This window comes from Durio zibethinus, chromosome 13, assembly GCF_047325235.1.
Source record: "Durio zibethinus cultivar Kanyao isolate XHJ-2024 chromosome 13, ASM4732523v1, whole genome shotgun sequence".
In the NCBI taxonomy this organism is placed as follows: domain Eukaryota; kingdom Viridiplantae; phylum Streptophyta; class Magnoliopsida; order Malvales; family Malvaceae; genus Durio; species Durio zibethinus.
Window position 1 is genome coordinate 20,184,416 of NC_143174.1, and position 17,783 is coordinate 20,202,198.

General features: G+C 32.4%; 3 protein-coding genes across 3 annotated transcripts in view; 1 reads left to right on the plus strand and 2 right to left on the minus strand.

Annotated features, from left to right (window-relative positions):
* Positions 1–438: 438 nt before the first annotated feature.
* LOC111302540 (nuclear poly(A) polymerase 4-like) lies at positions 439–6,798 on the minus strand. Its single transcript, XM_089741994.1, is given in 14 exon segments — positions 439–863; positions 977–1,052; positions 1,649–1,754; positions 1,846–1,954; positions 1,957–2,857; positions 3,002–3,166; positions 3,260–3,589; positions 3,677–3,739; positions 3,825–3,938; positions 4,734–4,895; positions 4,991–5,053; positions 5,484–5,591; positions 5,956–6,033; positions 6,112–6,798. Coding segments are annotated over 13 exon segments (2,403 nt in total). The 5' UTR covers positions 6,244–6,798; the 3' UTR covers positions 439–863; positions 977–980.
* A 3,732-nt stretch (positions 6,799–10,530) lies between these two features.
* On the plus strand, positions 10,531–16,301 carry LOC111302957 (endoribonuclease YBEY, chloroplastic-like). Its single transcript, XM_022898879.2, has 12 exons — positions 10,531–11,107; positions 11,355–11,606; positions 11,688–11,783; positions 11,927–12,104; positions 12,265–12,348; positions 12,427–12,527; positions 12,702–12,794; positions 13,552–13,623; positions 14,500–14,619; positions 14,710–14,760; positions 15,268–15,456; positions 15,802–16,301. Exons 1-12 carry the CDS (start codon positions 10,715–10,717, stop codon positions 15,967–15,969), a joined length of 1,797 nt encoding a protein of 598 aa, XP_022754614.1. The 5' UTR covers positions 10,531–10,714; the 3' UTR covers positions 15,970–16,301.
* Positions 11,046–17,783, minus strand: part of LOC111302958 (uncharacterized) — a 41,992-nt gene continuing 35,254 nt past the window's right edge. The window contains exon 4 of the mRNA XM_089741992.1: positions 11,046–11,087. Within this exon, the coding sequence (XP_089598118.1) occupies positions 11,061–11,087 (27 nt within the window). The 3' untranslated portion in view covers positions 11,046–11,060. The remainder of the gene's footprint in view (positions 11,088–17,783) is intronic.

The window sequence follows — 17,783 nt, forward strand, 5'->3', positions numbered from 1 at the left end:
GACCAGTTCTGCATGCACAACCATCTGCATGTCGACGGGATTCCCAGTTGCGACTGACAAGCCATCTAGGCTGGCTATTTCTACACTTTTGAAATTAACAAGGGATCAACAGACAAAGCATACCTTGTAGCCTAATTGCACATACTTTGGCATTAGATTCTCTCGTTTCCAATCAATCTCTTTTTCCAAACTTAGAGTTTCCAGTATCCCCAACTCCACTAGCACTAGTGATAAAGATTACCTACATGGCTACATTCTCAGTATTAGCTCAAATTATTCTGCCAAAATCCTAGTTCAAACTCAAACGTTAAAACACGTGACATTAGGTTACCATATCAACGACAAGGACAGGAACAAAAGGTATCTAGAAAGTGAAAAGTCAGCACACATATATCGGCATGTGTGCCCGAGCGTTCCTACAAGAGAGAGAGAGATGAGTTGACCAACTAGAAAGCATTGATGAAATGTATTACAAGTGTATAAAGGATTACACGAGGTAACAAAAAATCTAGATGAAACAGCAACACCCCCGTTTGATTTACAATTTTCGATGAAGAATGATTCATTCATAAATCGAGTCAAGAAGCACACCACAACACTCTAGTGGCAAAAAATGAGATAGAAGTCTTCAAAGCACCAGCACTGTTATAGCTTCTTGGATCCTCCAAGCTAAAGCCACACAGCAAATCACACCCAAAAGTATAAGCCAAACAACCCAGCTCTCCCTTTCGTCGCCAAATATGTAGCTACTCCAGTCGCACTCAGTATACCTGTAAAACCATACTGTAAGCCAGCATTTAATGGGATACTTACCGAGGAGCTGGCCTTACTCCTTTGGTACAAAGATTCTCCAAATGTATCATCTACAACACATTATGATGTTGGGTTCAGACTTGACCTGCTAAAATAATAAAAAAAAAGGGCATAAAGAGATCATAATTTGCATAAACAGAACAGAAGTTCCAAAAACACATGCCTCATCACTGGCTTCTGAAAGTTTCTGACCTAGCTCCATCTTGAGAATTTACAACCTTACCAACTGCGATCTTTGGCTATACAACAAAATAGGGGTAAAAACGCAAGTTAGGTCCCCAAAATTTGTCGAAAAACATAAGAAATCTAAGGGAGGGTCATGTATCTGAGCCTTAGACAGAAAACAAAGTCAGGGTCTTAAGCACAGTTACTAGAAACATAGCAAGTATGATGGTGGTGCAGGACCTGCCACCACATTCGCACCGGTTAGGAGATTGGCTGGGCAAAGAACTAAAATGATAAAAGAATTAGGTAAGACACCACTAGACAAAAATGCAATGGTTACATAAAAAATGCTGAAAGAGTTCCTAAAAAAATAACATAAGAAAGTCATAAGATTCTCAAAGTCATCTGACACAAATTTTGTCCCCGCACCGTAAAAATTAGAACATTACCATTTTTGTGCTCAAAACCTCATTTCTCAAGAGAAAAAAAAAAGCAAAAACCAGGATTGGCATCTACAATGACCCAAATATATAAAAAAATAAAAGGAACAAAAAAAAAAAAAGAAAAAGGTAACCTAAATAGAGAACAAAACAGTAAGAGAACCAGCTAATACAAAGTAGAAGATAAAAAATAAATTAAGTAATTTATGTCGAAAAGTTGGATTCAAAACCTTTAATTCTTCAGGCAAGCTGTTTTGGAAAACACCACTTGCATTCAGATGTCCATTTTCCAGAACTGAATCGAAATTTGCTCTGCAGACACCACCCTGCAAAGATCTCTGGCTCTCACTATCTCCAGAACTTCCAGTATTCTCACTGTCATCCGCTACAATCTTTAACCCAAATACCTCAAACAAAGAAATTCAACTCGCAATTGAGGTTCTGCACATTGGAACTTGACCCAAATACACTTTCAGCAATTTCTACTACTGCTGTTTGATTACATGGTTTGACCACCTCTTGATCGACACCACACCACCTTTCCAGTTTAAAATTCTCCTAGAAGATCCAGTATCTGCCTCATTAATGTAAGCTGAAGCCAAATCGCCAGTTTTCTCTTGATTCAAGCCAGTCTTGCATGTTTCCCTTATTTCGGAATCAGGAACTTCACATGGAGAAAGCAACTCCTGCCTAAGAGCAGGTTCGCCTATCTGTTCAGCTGACTCTACATTTCTAACTACTGACAAATTATCTATATCTAAAGAAGTCTGCCCACATGTGGAGAGGGACCCTCGATCAACAGTTCTAGCCTGCTGAAAATTAATCTCCACATTCCTTTTTTCACCGTCTAACGGCCAACTAGACAGCCTATCAATAGAATTGTTATCAACATCCCCAGTTCTCAGACGCTCTAGTTTAACTGCTTGACCATTGCTGATATAAGATGTTCCACCAGACCTACTTGTACTACTTTCTGGAGAACCAGACTCTAGCCTCTGGGGGCTAATAAAGGCCCGTTTCTCAGGTTTGTCCGGTTTTTCATCCACTGTCTCATCATGATTTCTCTTGATTGGTCTTTCTGCAGACCCTGAGTGGGACCTTGTGACACCTTCACAAGTTTTTCCAGTAGGCTGGCTTGGATGCCTTGATGATCGAGGTCGTCTATACCCATCAGGGAAAATAAAGGCAGGGAGCTGCCTCCTACGAACATGAGAAACATAAATATCCATTCCTGGTTTCCAATACATGTATATGCTTATCTCTTGTCTGAACTCATCAACTGTTCCCCGTATGTCAAATTGTTGACTTTCTTGACCACTCACTCCCTCTTTCCTCCGCAAGCCCATGAAGAAAGCACAATGTGGGAATTGCTTGGATGCATCTACATACTCATTAGGATAAGGATGACACTGCAACATTCCATTTGTGTCCCGCTCTATCTGCAGAGTGACATGGAAACCATGAGAAAGAGGAAAATATTCAATGTACAGAACTATCATCTTAAAAGTCATCATAATGATAAAATAAGCAAAAGTGGCTCAAAGCTTAATAGATACACCTTCAATGGAGAAGTTAAAGTTTACCTTCAAGGTAAGCTGTCTAAGACGTGACTCCACCCAGCCTTTCCATGCCAGCAAATCATCTGCATCTGCTGAAACTATGTCAACTTGTAGGTAGTTTTTGTATGCCTCAAAGAAAAAATAAGAATCAAACAAAGCATTCCATTGAGCTTTGTTTAGCTCAATCTCCTACATGAAGACAAAATTACTAAGATAAGTCATCAATACTTCAAACTCAAAGTAGGCCTAGATCTTAATAAAAATAACCTTATTTTATCTCACCTCACATATTTTATTACCACATTGGAATTGTTCCATCATAACACAAAGAGTGCTTATAGAGACATTGTAACTGGAATTCATGCAAGGGTATGCAGGAGTTATTATTGGCATATGATGAAACCGGTCCCGAGGATTCTTTCGAGGATCCCAGACAGGAAAGCCAAGTTCATCCTCTTCTATTGAACACAACATAACAGGATTTGGCCACCTCCACTGAGTATATACTCTAAAAAATCGAGAAACCAGCATACTAGGTATTGCATTGGGATAAAGCTGACACACACGTGCAACTAGAAGAGCCCAATTTACACCTCCTAGGAATCCAGTAACCTATAAACAAGTAAAAACAGAAAATTAAGAACATAATATGAAAGCAAAGAAGCTGATGAAAAAGAAACCAGTAGATAATAATCTTACATTGGAATAAATGCCACGTCTTTTAGCCCAGAATTTCAAACATCTAAGCGTCATGCGGAAGTTCTACAATTATGTAATGGATTAGAAGACTCCAAAATGAGAAAAAAATAAATAAAACAAGTGGTGGGTAGGCATACAAAATATTCACCTCAACATTTGGAACAAGTTTAAGGATTTGATCAGCAACCCTGCACCCATTAAGACTTCGAACAGTTTGCTCATCAACATCATGCAGCACAGAACCATGTGAGATGTCAAGGTCCTGTTGATTAGTTCAAAAAGAACATAGATATCAAACTAGATACCAACATAGCAGCATAGGAACATAACAACATACATATATATATACATATATATATATATATATATATATATAAAATAGGAACCAGATAGCACAGTGCAAATTTTACGGTTTTATAATATACATATTACACCATAGGAACTCTTTGCAACAAACTATGTAATGGAACATTATGAAAGTTCTATATTGGTAAGTCCCTTCAGCAAAGGTGATATCCCAAGTCTCAACCAGAAATTCAGTTAAAATATTCCCAGACCCCTCCAACACACGGTAAAATTCATTTTGAACCCCCAACTTACAATATCATCTAAATATGCCTTTTTGTTAATTTGTTTTTTGTAAAATGCCGGAAGTTGCTTTTGCTTATTGAAACTATTGACGAAAAACCTAATTTAAGGGACTGCTGAAAAAACTCATATATTAGGATGTATCTATTAGTTGCAACAACTCAGAGCTGAAGATGATTTTGACTATTACTTAATAAGGATAATGAGATATTTTAAACAAAAGACTACCAGATTTGCAAACCACCCTATGCTTAAAAGTGGTAATTAGTTATTACAAAACAAAAATGCTATAAGGTCTAGAAAAACAAGAAAAGAAAGAAGGAGAGGCAGAAAGATATCTTTATCGTAGGATAGCTTGCAACATCCTGCACTATGTAAAGGAAATCATTCTTGGCCTTCACTTAAGTGATGCAGTAGAGTCGACAAGAGTGTTAGATCCAAAAAATCATCAAAGGGGTTACAAACTTACATCAGGAACAACCAAAAGAGATATACTTGCATAAAGAAGATCAATTGATATTCCTTGGAACTTAAATTTCATTACTGGGACGTGCGCATCTGGAACTGGTTGAAGTTCAGTGACTTCTTTCATTTCAGCCAAAATATCATGCAAAATGATGAAGAAATCTTCCTGGCGAAATTCAAATTAAACATTACTAAAACCCAAACTAAATGACCACCCACTTCATTGAAGGTAAACAAAGGGATTAGCCAGATTAAAGACACCTCTCGGTTCACATAGGATGGCCCAACACACAAAGTGTCTATGTCAGCTGCAGGTCCGTGCACCTGTCAAAATAGTGACTTGTTGTTTATCATCCAAATATCAAAGATTTAATTTACTAGCAAGACAGACAAAAAAAATGAAAAACTAAACAGAATGAACATCAATAGCAATTGGCAGAGTAGCAGACAGAGCACATGCCCACCAAGAGAATTAATAATTTTTACCAAAAATAAAAAGCACAAACAATCCAAAGTATCATTGCTAGATTTTCTTCAATAACCAAGTATCAGATGATATTTTATAAAGGTTACTTTTTCTATTGTAAACCTAGGGAATTTAACATTCTCGGGCTTTTTTCTTATGAAATTCATGAATCCTGCCATACCAGGACAAATGGATATGCAAGATTTCAAACCAAATTTCTATGATTGCAAATAAATGTAAGATAAAGGAATAGCAGTTATGCTGAAGGAATTAGGAATTCATACTTACCCCTAAACGGTAAGATCCAAAAGTGAAAATGACAGCATTTGCTTCCTCCACCATCTGATCGGTGTAGCCCCTTTTACGAGTTAATTGCTTTACCCAACTTTTTACAATCTGTAAGGACAATAATTCACTTTTTAGAACCACACCAAAAAATTAGGTTTGATCAAACATTTTACTGACATACGAACATGCTAAAGCGTTCTGAAGCGCATAAGTCTTCCATAATTAGTTTATTCTTTCAGAAATTTTCTAATAAGAATTATACCAAATAGGTAATAAAAATTCAAGATATCACCAAGCAATCACCATAACATGCTAGCCAACTAGGTGCTTAGTCAATTCATAAGTCAAACATAAACTTCACATGAACCAATAGTCCCAAAAACGCAATGTACAACCACCTATTCTCATTTTTCTTCATTTCATGAAAATGGGAAGACAATAAGCAAAGCAAACTCAATTGTTTGTTAATTACCTCTGCGATATGGCCAAGAACCTCCTCTCTTTTCGCGGCTTCTTCTTTGCTCTCGTAAAGCCCCAACTCTATTAAAAACTACAGAAATAAATAAAAAAATGTGAATTAAATATCATTAAAATATAAAATCCTTAAAAAAGAAAAGACTAGTATTGCCTTCTCTAATTCCGTATTCCGTTGAATATCAGCCTCACTAGGCCCGGCGAGGGATATTGGTTTCGTGATTCCATAATTCTTCGGACGCTGTGATTGCTGCGGCAAAGATCCGTTAGGGCTCCGAGTATCCATCGGTTTTAGCAATTAACAAACCCCAAAAACGACACCAGAAACACGCAAGCTTGGATTCAACCCAAAAATCGATACAAATTCAAGCCACCGAAATGGGGATCAAACCAATTTAGCAAATTATAAGGTAATGAAATTTAGATTAGAACATAAATCGCAAGCGAAATCAGGGAAATTTGAAAAATGAAAAGTTTAAGAAGATTTTTCTTCTTTTTTTTTTTTTTTTGCAGATGCGATTTTGAGAAAAACAAAAAGACGGACAAAACGGAGAACCAATCAGAACCCTAATTCGTTGACGGGTAGGAAAACTGTTTCGGAGATTCAACGAAGAACGTCAAACACGGAATTTCATGGAACTAATAAACAGATCTAAACTCGATTTTGAATAACAACGCACAAAGACGCGAAAGGTCGAGAGAGACAGAGGGATTGAAGAAAGTTCGATAATGCTATGGAAATCGGGAGGAAATAGAAGAAGGTGTGTCGCCTTCTCGGTGTGCTAAGGGTCTGGTAGGTTTTTTTTTTTAAAAAAAAAATTTCTCTTTGGTTTAGATGCCTGCCTAAAAATAATTAATTACTTTATTTTTATTATATTTATTTTGATTATTTTAAGTGGCAGACGCAGAAGTGGATATGAACGGAATATAATTACAGTAGAAAGTACAGTGTGGCTGGCGCTTTTGTTTCCGTGCAGTTTCAAAGGCGAAACTTCAATGAGCCGACCCAAACGAGGCAAATTTGGGATTGGCATATATTCTTTGCTTCTTGAATTCAGCTAATCCGGTTATAAAGAAAAAGTAAAAAGTAAATAACAAAAATATCTGATGTCCACAGATAGGAACATGTGGATCTTATAGTTTGACCTCCAAAAACCTTTCATGCGAATCTTCTTTTATTTTTGTTTTTCTCGATCACTAACGGTAATGTTTGATTCGTTGAACCAATTTAAAAAATGAAATAAATTTTTATAGGAGTTGGTAAAAAAAAGATAAAAATTACATAGTTTGATTTTCACAATGAAATAAAAGATGAATATGATTAAAACGTTTGCTTGATAAAATTTTCTCAAAATTTATACCATAAAAACATCATTTTACCTTTTAATAAAATAACACTTTGATAATAGGAACTGGTTTATGCTGAGAGGCGGAACTATGGTTTTAGATAGAATATTTATGGATGTTTCAAAAATAAAAAAATAAAAAAATTTAAACAAAAAGTTTTCTTTAACATCTTCAAAAATTTTCTCTAATATTATTTTTATCAATAAAATTATTAAACATGTCAATAATTTAAATGATTGTTTAATTAAATATATTAAAAATAATATATTTGATAATATTAGCAACGAAGTAATTATATCTTTTTTAATGTATGAAAACTCGTTATGAATAATTGTAATCATAATAATATATAATATAATGTTACAATATATATAAAAATCTGATAAAGTTTAATTACATGGATACTTAGATGAACAACCTCTATTATTGACACTTAAAATAGTTCTAAATAACTTTATTAATTAATTATTTAATTTTTAAAAATTTTAAAATGTAGATTTATCTAAATCTTTCAAAATACCTAATTTTTATCCTAATTTAAATCCAAAAAAAAAAAATCTCATACCTCACTCTTACCCCTATATATATATATAATACAAAATTCAAATAGTTTTTAAAGATTAAATCCTTAAATCTTAAAAACCATAAAAAATCATACACCATTTTAATCAATATTCACATAATTTTAAATAAATAAAATTTGCTATTGAAACACTATTGTTTATAAATTTTTTTACCTTTATTTTCCTATGATTTAAAATAAAAGAGAAAAATATTTTATTTTAATTTAAAATTACACACATCTAAATTTAAAATTATGTTAACCTCTTTTTATTTTAATTTAAAATTAAACTTGGATAAACTACATTTTTTAAAAAAAATTTAAAATTTAAAATTAAATAATTATAATATATATAATTTCTTTTCACAATCAATATTTTATTTTTTTATAAAACATAGAGCAATTAAATTTTCATCATGAAAGTTTGGCATAATCAAATTTCAAAATCAAACATGGAAAAGTTTTTCATAATAGTTGAATAGAAAATTCTCATTTTGTGATGAGTTTGGATTCTTAAATCCCTTATTTATGTTTTTTTACCGCATTTTTTAATATATTTTAGTGATTGACACTATTATTTTATGAATTTCAATTGTGATGTTTGTTTCTTGAAATCTTAATTGGTTTATGCATTTGATTTAATTTTTTTTTATTTGTAGACTTGAGAAAATCAAGACTTAAGTGTTACCGACCATGAAAAGAATTATCATCTTTCATAACCTTAAAATTATTAGTGCTAATCTTTTAATTGATACTTATTGACTTTATTATTGTGTATACTACTATTTGTATTCTACAATTTGTTCTTAAAGAAGATTTCAAGATTATTAAGATTAAAGGTATAATAAGTAAGCTCATCCATTTAGTTGTTAGTAATTATAATAGCTTTTGTTATCTCACCATTTTGAATTTCTAACTTTTTAACTATTCAAGTAGATTAAATAGTTTCAATGCTCTGATCCTCTCATATTCAATAATTTTTTCCTCAAGATAAGCTGCATATAATTTAACATATCCTTTATTAATTAGTTTCATAGGCTAGTAGGCTACTTTTGGTGTATTCTCACTCTAATCCAATTTGTTCAGTTTCTTTATTATATACTTACAAAGTTATATTCCAGGCATGGCTAAACATAAATTAATTATTATTGTTTTATCTTTTTTTTGAATTGTATTTACATTTATCTTTTGATGTTTACTATTTTGATTTAATTTTTACTTTTGATATGTTAAACAAATTTTTTTATCTTATTGCTTATAATTTATTAACAAATCTCTTATATTTGAAATTAATAGGAAAATATAATAGAAAAAAAATCAAATCTTTCTTTGTTAATTCAAAATTAAAAAATAACAAATTATATTTTTAATTTCAAATGTTCTCTTACCAAATCATTTCTAAATTTTATATGATAATATTGTTTATTATATGGAATATAGATAATTTTATACCAATTAAACCTTAAAAAGTTGGCTAAATAAATTTATTTCAATTAACCTAATTAAACTAAATTGATAAAAATATATGTTTTTTAAAATTCATATTACATGTTTGATTATTTTTAATTTGCTACTAAATTTTGACCAAATTATTCACAATTTTATCTAATAGTTAAAATCATAAATCTTGATTTAAGCCTAGAATTATATTACAATATAGTACCATTTTCTTAGAATAAATAGAAGATAAACATTTATCACGTAATAATTCAATATATAACCATGTAATCACGATTTATACTCATTTTTCTTTTGGTAATTTCGGACTTTGAATAGTATTTATATTGGTATTGAAATATTAAATTTAATTATTAATATTGTGAATTTATTTTATTTTCATCAATTCAAAATCATATAAATAATAATCTTTACCTTCGTTAATTGGATGGTAAATCCTAATTAGTAGGCTAAATTTCTTTTTATTTTCATTGAAATTTCAAGTTAAAATTTATAAATTTACTGTCCAAAAATTTTTTTTAAAAAAAGCAAAATTTAGGTTTTCAACCTACAAATAATATGTGACGTGTAAATTTTAGTTTTCACACTAAAATAATGTTTCGTTTTTAGAGTATATGTAAATTTTGAATAAAAGATTAACTTTTTCATTGAGTTTTTATATGTAATTTTACTTTTGTAATACAAAAAAAAAGTTTATTAAAATTTATTTTTTTCAAAACTTGCATAATATTTTTTCGGATTTTTTCATAATAATTTATACGTAGATAGCTTTTGTAATTTTTTATTACAAATTATAAGTAATTATGAATATTTTTATTTATCTAAATAAAATGTATAAATTAGTATAAATTAAAATTTTAAATTATAAAATATATAATAAAAAATTTCATGCGTGACATAAGTAAAAAAAACTAGTTATATATTAATATATTATTTTAAATTTTTGTTTACAATTTTTTATATATTACAAATTGACACTTTCGAAAAAAAAAATCTAAATTTTCCGCTTCTATATTTAAAATGGTAGGCAAAATAAATTGAAATTTGAAAAAAATTAATAGAAATTATGTTTTCATGTAAATATGTAATACTAATATCCTATTAATAAATTACATGAAAATTCGCTGCCATCGATAGGTAACTTTGTGTCTCAAACTTTAAGCTAGACGTCAAGTTGCCCAATATCTTCACCCCCCCCACCCTTCTTTTTTTTTTAAGCATTGAGAGAACTCAACTGTCGACGGTCAATTCTCTGGGATTAAACCATTAAACAAACCTAAACAAGAGCAGATCCTAATCACCTTTCGATATTTCGTTTCGGGTTTTAACCATTGCGGTTAACGTCTCAACGGCCTCACACTGTTCGCTAACACGAGAAAGAAGAATCTATATGCTCCCTCGCCTCTCTTTTCTCCTCCGTTCTCTCCACCCTCCTTCCTCCATCGCAATGGCGTCTGCTATTTCACGCGCCTCCATCACTTTCTCTCTCGAAAGCTCTCCAATCACCTTCTCCATCTGCCGCTCTTCTTCCAATCTATCTCTCATTCGCTACACGGCTCCTTTCGATGTCCCTTCCTCATCGAAATCTTCCCTCTTTGGTAGGAGATTTCACGCTTTGTGCCGGGAAGGTAGGAGACTATCGAGGCTAACGCGAATCATTTCGGCCTCGAATAGAGAGTATCGGAAGGTGAGAAGACGGCCAGCGAAGAGTAAAGAGAAGCAGTTGGAGCTCAGTGTCAGTATTTGCATTGAAGAAGAGTTACCTGATGATCATGAAATTTTGGTAAAATATTTGAATCTTACATTACCTTTCAAACAATGCTAGTGTTAACTAATTTTCAGTTTGATTTTCGAGAAAATGAAAGAAAGGATAATTCCTTAGCCGTTTTCTACTTTATTTCATTTTTAGGTCTCCTGAAAATGCTAGTATTAACGGATTTTCTGTTAGTTTCTCGAGAATATGAAAGAAAATAAAGTGCATAGACAATTTCAATTATCCTCTTTGTTTTTGAACTGCGTACATATTGCAGAGCATTGCGGAGTTACTTCGTCTTAATGTGCCAATAGCGATGAAGTTAGCTTTTGACCGTTTAAAGGGCTCAAATTATAAAACAAGAGATACTGTTATTCAAGATGTTGGTGGTTTCGAAAGCGTAGAGTTGTCTGTACTCCTTTGTAACGATGACTTCATTCGGAAACTAAACAAGGAATGGAGGGACGAAGACCATGCTACCGATGTCCTGTCCATGTCAGAACATGTTCCTGAACTTAAGCTTCCTATTGTAAGTAGTATATTTGTTGACTGAAATGTTTGCCTTAACTGGTAAGTTTAAAGCAATTGACATTTCTTTCTTTCTTTGCAGCTTATGTTGGGTGATATTGTTATTTCTGTTGAGACTGCTGCAAGGCAAGCCAAAGAACGAGGGCACACACTTATTGATGAAATACGCATCCTTATGGTTGGTTCAGTAATTTGAACTTTCTCCATTTATTTGCTTGAGCCTTGAGAGTGACTCCAACTTAAATGGTTACTCCATTTGGTATTGATACCCAAATCATAATGTTATATTGACTCCAACTTATTTTTTTATCCACTTTGAAGTTTCATGGGTTGCTGCATCTATTGGGTTTTGACCATGAGATCAGTGAAGATGCTGAAGAAGAAATGGAGAAGGAGGAGGAATTTCTTTTGAAGAGTCTTGGATGGAAGGGAAAAGGACTAATACAGAGTGCATACGATGCTGAAACTAATGCAAATCTTCCTATGGAAAATTCAAATGGTACTATCCTATTTTATCTGTTTATTGTTAGTTGAACCTTTTTAAGTCTTATTTCTTACCCAGCAAGGCTTATATTCTTCTTGTATGTGCATGTTCTTTAGTGATTTTGAAGCTAAACAATAAATCATAATATATAATTTTGAGTGAGATCATCTTACAGATAATATGTCAAAAGATAGGAAGAAAGAAGGTAGTCTTCGATTCTACAAACCAAAGTTCAAGTACATCTTCTGTGATATGGATGGTGAGATTATTCCCACTGCAATTCTAGTGCTTATTAATTCCAGTACCATATCTAATGTTTTTGTAACTTTAATGCTAGGTACACTGCTGAACAGCAAAAGCCAAGTTTCATTGACTAATGCAAGAGCTTTGAAAGAGGCATCATCAAGAGGTGTAAAAATTGTGATAGCCACAGGAAAAGTAAGAACAGAGGGAACTTTTTGTTCTCATTCAAATTCATTGACTATTGGGATGTTGTTCAAGAAGTTTACCATTGTATCATGTCTTTATTTGATGTATGTATCATGTTTCCATTTGGTATTTTGCTTGCTAGTTAAGATTTTGATTACCAATTCCTGGTTTGATACATGTCAGGCACGTCCTGCTGCAATAAGTGTTCTGCAGATGGTTGATTTAGCTGGCAAAGAAGGCATCATCTCAGAGCACTCTCCTGGGGTTTTCTTACAGGTTCTTCTTTTTCCTTTATCCTTGTTGGCAATGAGATCTTGCATCTCTTTCAACTGAATAATGACATGAAAACTCTTATTAGATCTGTTTCTATAATTAGAGATGCCCAGCTGAAAAGTTGAAGGGAACCACTTGTTAAAGACATTGTTGGAGGAACATGGTCCTCTAGCCCTTTCTGATGTTTTTCTTTGTTTCTTCTTATGTTTTCCTTTGACTGCTCTCCATGAATATATTTTCCTTTCATAGAGGAATATTGCTATTAAATACAATCTCAGATCTCAGACAATCTATGGAATGACTTTTGAAGAATGTACCACGAAACTCTTATTATATCTATTTCTATGAGTAGAGATGCCAAGCTTAAAAGTTGAAGGGAAACCACTTGTTGAAGGATATTGTTGGAGGAACACAGTCCTCTAGCCCTTTCTGATGTTTTTCTTGGGTTTCTTTTTATGTTTTCCTTTGACTTCTCTCCATGAACATATTTTCCTTTCATAGAGGAATATTGCTATTACACAGAATCTCAGACAATCTATGAAATGACTTTTGAAGAATTAATAACAAAGCTTTTGTGGTCAACTTCTACTAGTTCACATATTTAACCCATGACTAGAGTCTATCTGGCACATTCTCAATGAACCTAATTAGAACACAATGCAAAATTTAATTCTGCACACTTTCTTATGCTTGAAAACCTGTGACAGTTTACATTAGTACCATGATGTTAACTCAATTGCTTTCTTCTTCTTGCCCTCAGGGATTACTTGTTTATGGTATAAATGGACGAGAAGTTTTTAAAGGGAATTTAGATCCAAATGTTTGCAGAGAGGTAATACCTCTTTTGCTTAAACATCAAATGATTCTTGTCGCAAGACTTTGGAGTTTCAATTTTCTTTATGCTATTGATTTACGGACTTGGGATTGTGGTTTCTTTTCCTGGTAAAAGGTTACTTGCTAACATTGAATATTTTTTTACAATCTGCATGTTAAGTTTTCATTGTCTTTTGTGAGTAGTAGGATGTTGCTCGGTCTGTGTGTCCTAACATTTATTGAGAGAAATTCTCTCACATTATAATGTTATATGAACTGTATTTTGTTTGAACAGATAGTAGTTTATTTAAGTTAATTGTGCTAGTTACTAGTAACTGCACTGATGCTAGTTACCGAAAACTTCTCTGGAGGAGCAAAGTATTAGCTGCAATTTCTTTACTTTACTGAAATTGCTGATTCTGCCAAGTTCTTTATCAGGAAAAATTCATATTCTTAAATTCTCATCTGAATTCTGTCTTTATTTCATTTTAATTTGAGCAGTTTTTTTGCCAGAGGCTGCAATTTATTCTCATTACTCTTTAGATAGGACTTCATTTAATAGTATTCATTGCCAAATTTATATGAGGATATTCTCACTCCTCTCTCCTGTCCCAAGATTATCAAGAGGAAGAAAAGGATAGGTTCCATTAGCCATTATTCATCTAGTGATCTCTAAGTGCTAGTCTTCCTAGGAATGATCAGAGACAATTTGGGTGGTCTGTTTTGTGTCAGACATGAAGTGGACTGGGTGAATGATTTTTAACTACCCCTGCCCAAAAGAAAGGGAATCAAACAAACTAATCACTTAATTCCCTGATTGGCAATAGCCATGTTAGATCCTTTAAAAATAAATCTATTGTTTTTATCATAATTCAACTGTTCTTAAAATTTTCAGGCAGGCCGTTACTCTTTGGAGCATGAGGTTCCTCTTATTGCATTTTGCGAGGATCGCTGTTTAACCCTATTTGATCACCCTCTTGTTGACACACTGCATACTGTATATCATGAGCCAAAGGTGCCGTGTACTTTTTCCTTGTATTAATACATTTTATTTGTTGATCAATAAAATTTTTATGATGTGTATGATACACAACAACTTTTACAGGCAGAGATCATGCCTTCAATTGAGCATCTGGTGGCTGCTGCTGACACACAGGTACAGGCAGAGATTTAGTTCTTGCTTAAAGCATAGATAGAAAGTAATAGGAGTATATCTTTGTCTGCAAGGACTCAACATTTTTGTCTGTGAAATAGATAAAAAGGAGCTATGGTGGTTGTTTCATTTATTATTGAGTTCGAGTGAATCTGGTTATTTGTTCAACAACTGCAATCTTTAATATGGTTTGAGAAGTCCTGGCATGAGTAACTAATGCTTGCGTTCTTCCTACCTAAATGCATTTCTGGTCTTTCACTTTTAATTCTAAATTAAATCCCAAAATGCTATCAGAAACAGTGGCACTCATTGCCCATGGCTTCTGCGATTCTAATATAGATGCATGTCTATGATATTGCTGTTGACATAAAACTACTTTTCAAGAAAGAAAAGCGTAAGGTGATTAAAGATTTTTTGTTTAAATGCCATCACAGAATCCAATCCAATAGATATCGTGGATTTTGTTGAATATGGTCCTTATCATTTAATGCACATCTTCTGGATTTGCAGAAGCTGATCTTTTTTGACACTGCTGAGGGAATAGCAACTAATTTGCGTCCATACTGGTCAGAAGCAACAAGAGATCGTGCTAATGTTATCCAAGCTGTACCAGACATGCTTGAAATCATTCCCTTGGGGACTTCAAAGGGGAGAGGAGTAAAAATGCTACTTGATCATTGGGGTGTCAATGCAAATGAGGTACAGACAACATTTTCTCCTATCTTCTATCTTCTTTTCTCCATTTTTCTTTCCCATCCACCTAATTCTTTTCTCTATTTCTCTTTCGCATTCGCCTAATTTGCTTGGATATAGTGAAACTAGCCTTCCAATAGTTCATTTTGGATATTCACACAGCAAATGCAGCATGCGGGCTTAGATGACTGGAAAACTAGCTGCTACGATGTTTAATTACCTTTTTTACAAGGATAGAAGTAGAACTATCATGATGCTAACCGACTGAAATATGCTTTTGTGAGCCTAAATATAGAGATATGCCTATATTGACATTAATAATTCTAATATTTTTCTTTTCTGTTTCCCTAGATAATGGCCATTGGTGATGGGGAAAATGACGTTGAAATGCTTCAGTTAGCATCTCTAGGAATTGCTCTCAGTAATGGATCGGAGAAAACAAAAGCTGTGGCTGATGTAATTGGTGCTAGCAATGATGAAGATGGTGTAGCTGATGCTATCTTCCGATATGCATTCTGAAGACCAACTTCACGCTTAAGACACAGCACAATAGCTCTGATGGGATGCAGCCTGCAAATTTTTGACACTTATTTCTGCTCTTCATATGGAAAAGTTAGGTCGACGTGACATAACTAGTGATGAATTTGTCCTCTTTGCCCATTTATTCATTTTAGGTCAAAATATGCCAAAGGTCCATGTACTAATCGATTTTTAGGAATTTAATCTCTTTAATACTATTTAAAGGAATTAATCATTGTAGTATTATTTTTAAGGATTTTAGTTCAATAGTTAATAGTGTTAAATTTTATTCGTTAAATGGCTGACGTAGCTATTAACGTGATTTTCTTTTCTGTTCTTAACTTTGTTAATGTTGACGTGTATTATAAATTCTGGCCATGTGGACTACCAAAAATTCATGTCGACCATTATTTAAACTTAATAATATATTAATATCATTAACAAAAAAAAATAAATTGTGACAAAAAAAAAGAGAAACAGAAAATTGTGAAACCATAAAACTGAAAAGAACTTAAAATCCTTAATTCTCAAATCCTTTGTTTCTCGTTTGTTCTAAAAGATCATGAACTCAAATTGAAATCTTGGAATAGAAAAGTTGAAGGAATTGATTAAAAGTGAAAAGGGGTTCAATTTTGATGAATCAATAAACTTTATAAGAAGAAATGTTCAATTTCTCTAATTCGGATTGGAAACAAGAACAAGTGTGAGCGATGAATCGTTTTTCTCATTGGTTTATTAGTAAAACTTTGTTGCACTTTGATTGCAATCTGTTAGTTTTTTCTTATTGATATTTTTATAGAATTGAAAAAATGGATTATTTGAAAACCCTAAACCCTAATTGCTACATTGAAAAGATTGGGTTGACAGGTTTATATTCTTTATTAGAATTGTTTTTTAAAGATTAGGTTTGCAATGTTACATTGATTGTGGTCATATGCAATGATTTCCCATTAGATATAGTGATTTCTTATTAGCATTTTGATTGGGTTGAGCTTATTTGAAGCTAAAGAAAAAAATAGAAAAATTGATGGAAAACTATAATAAATCCAAGAATGATAATTTTTTTTTTTTTTTTTACTTTGAATGTATATTTAACATTATTGAGTTTATTGTTTACCAAAAAAGTAAGGAGTCCAAAGATTGTTAACCCCTAAATTGACAACAAATTGACATTTGTTTTTATAATTTTATTATTACGACTGAATGTTGAATTGACAATAGATTCAAATTTGTTTTAGTAACCTATGATTATGGAGATGAGTTTGTGTTATGCTATTATGGATTAAAGCCTTATCAAGTCACTTCAACAAGTGATGATAATCCTGGAAGGCATTTCTTTGGCTACAATAATTATCAGTTATATTTGAAGTTTAAAGTTTGATTATTAAGTCTAAAGCATGGTTTTGAAGTTTGATTATCCCTAAGATTGTGCTTGGCATGATAATAAAATCTATAATTGAAATGTATGATGTACACAAGGAAATCAATATCAATTTTTTACTTGGCATCATAAGCCGATCGAGGAAAACATTTGAAACTATGGATTATTGATTTAAGGGATGCCAATACAGGTTTAAAAAGAGAAAATTCAATTTTGAAGATGAAAATAATACAAAAAATTTACAAGTATATAGGCCGCATAAATAGTAAAAGCTACCTTTTGGTAAGAATGTTGATCCCACATGGATTAGGTATAACTTTCTAAACTAATTACTGATTATCACTTTATTCTTACTAAAGTTGATTCAATAAAAAAATAAGCATGAAAAATTAACTAAACAAAATTAACAAGTAAAAGAAAAAAAACTAATATG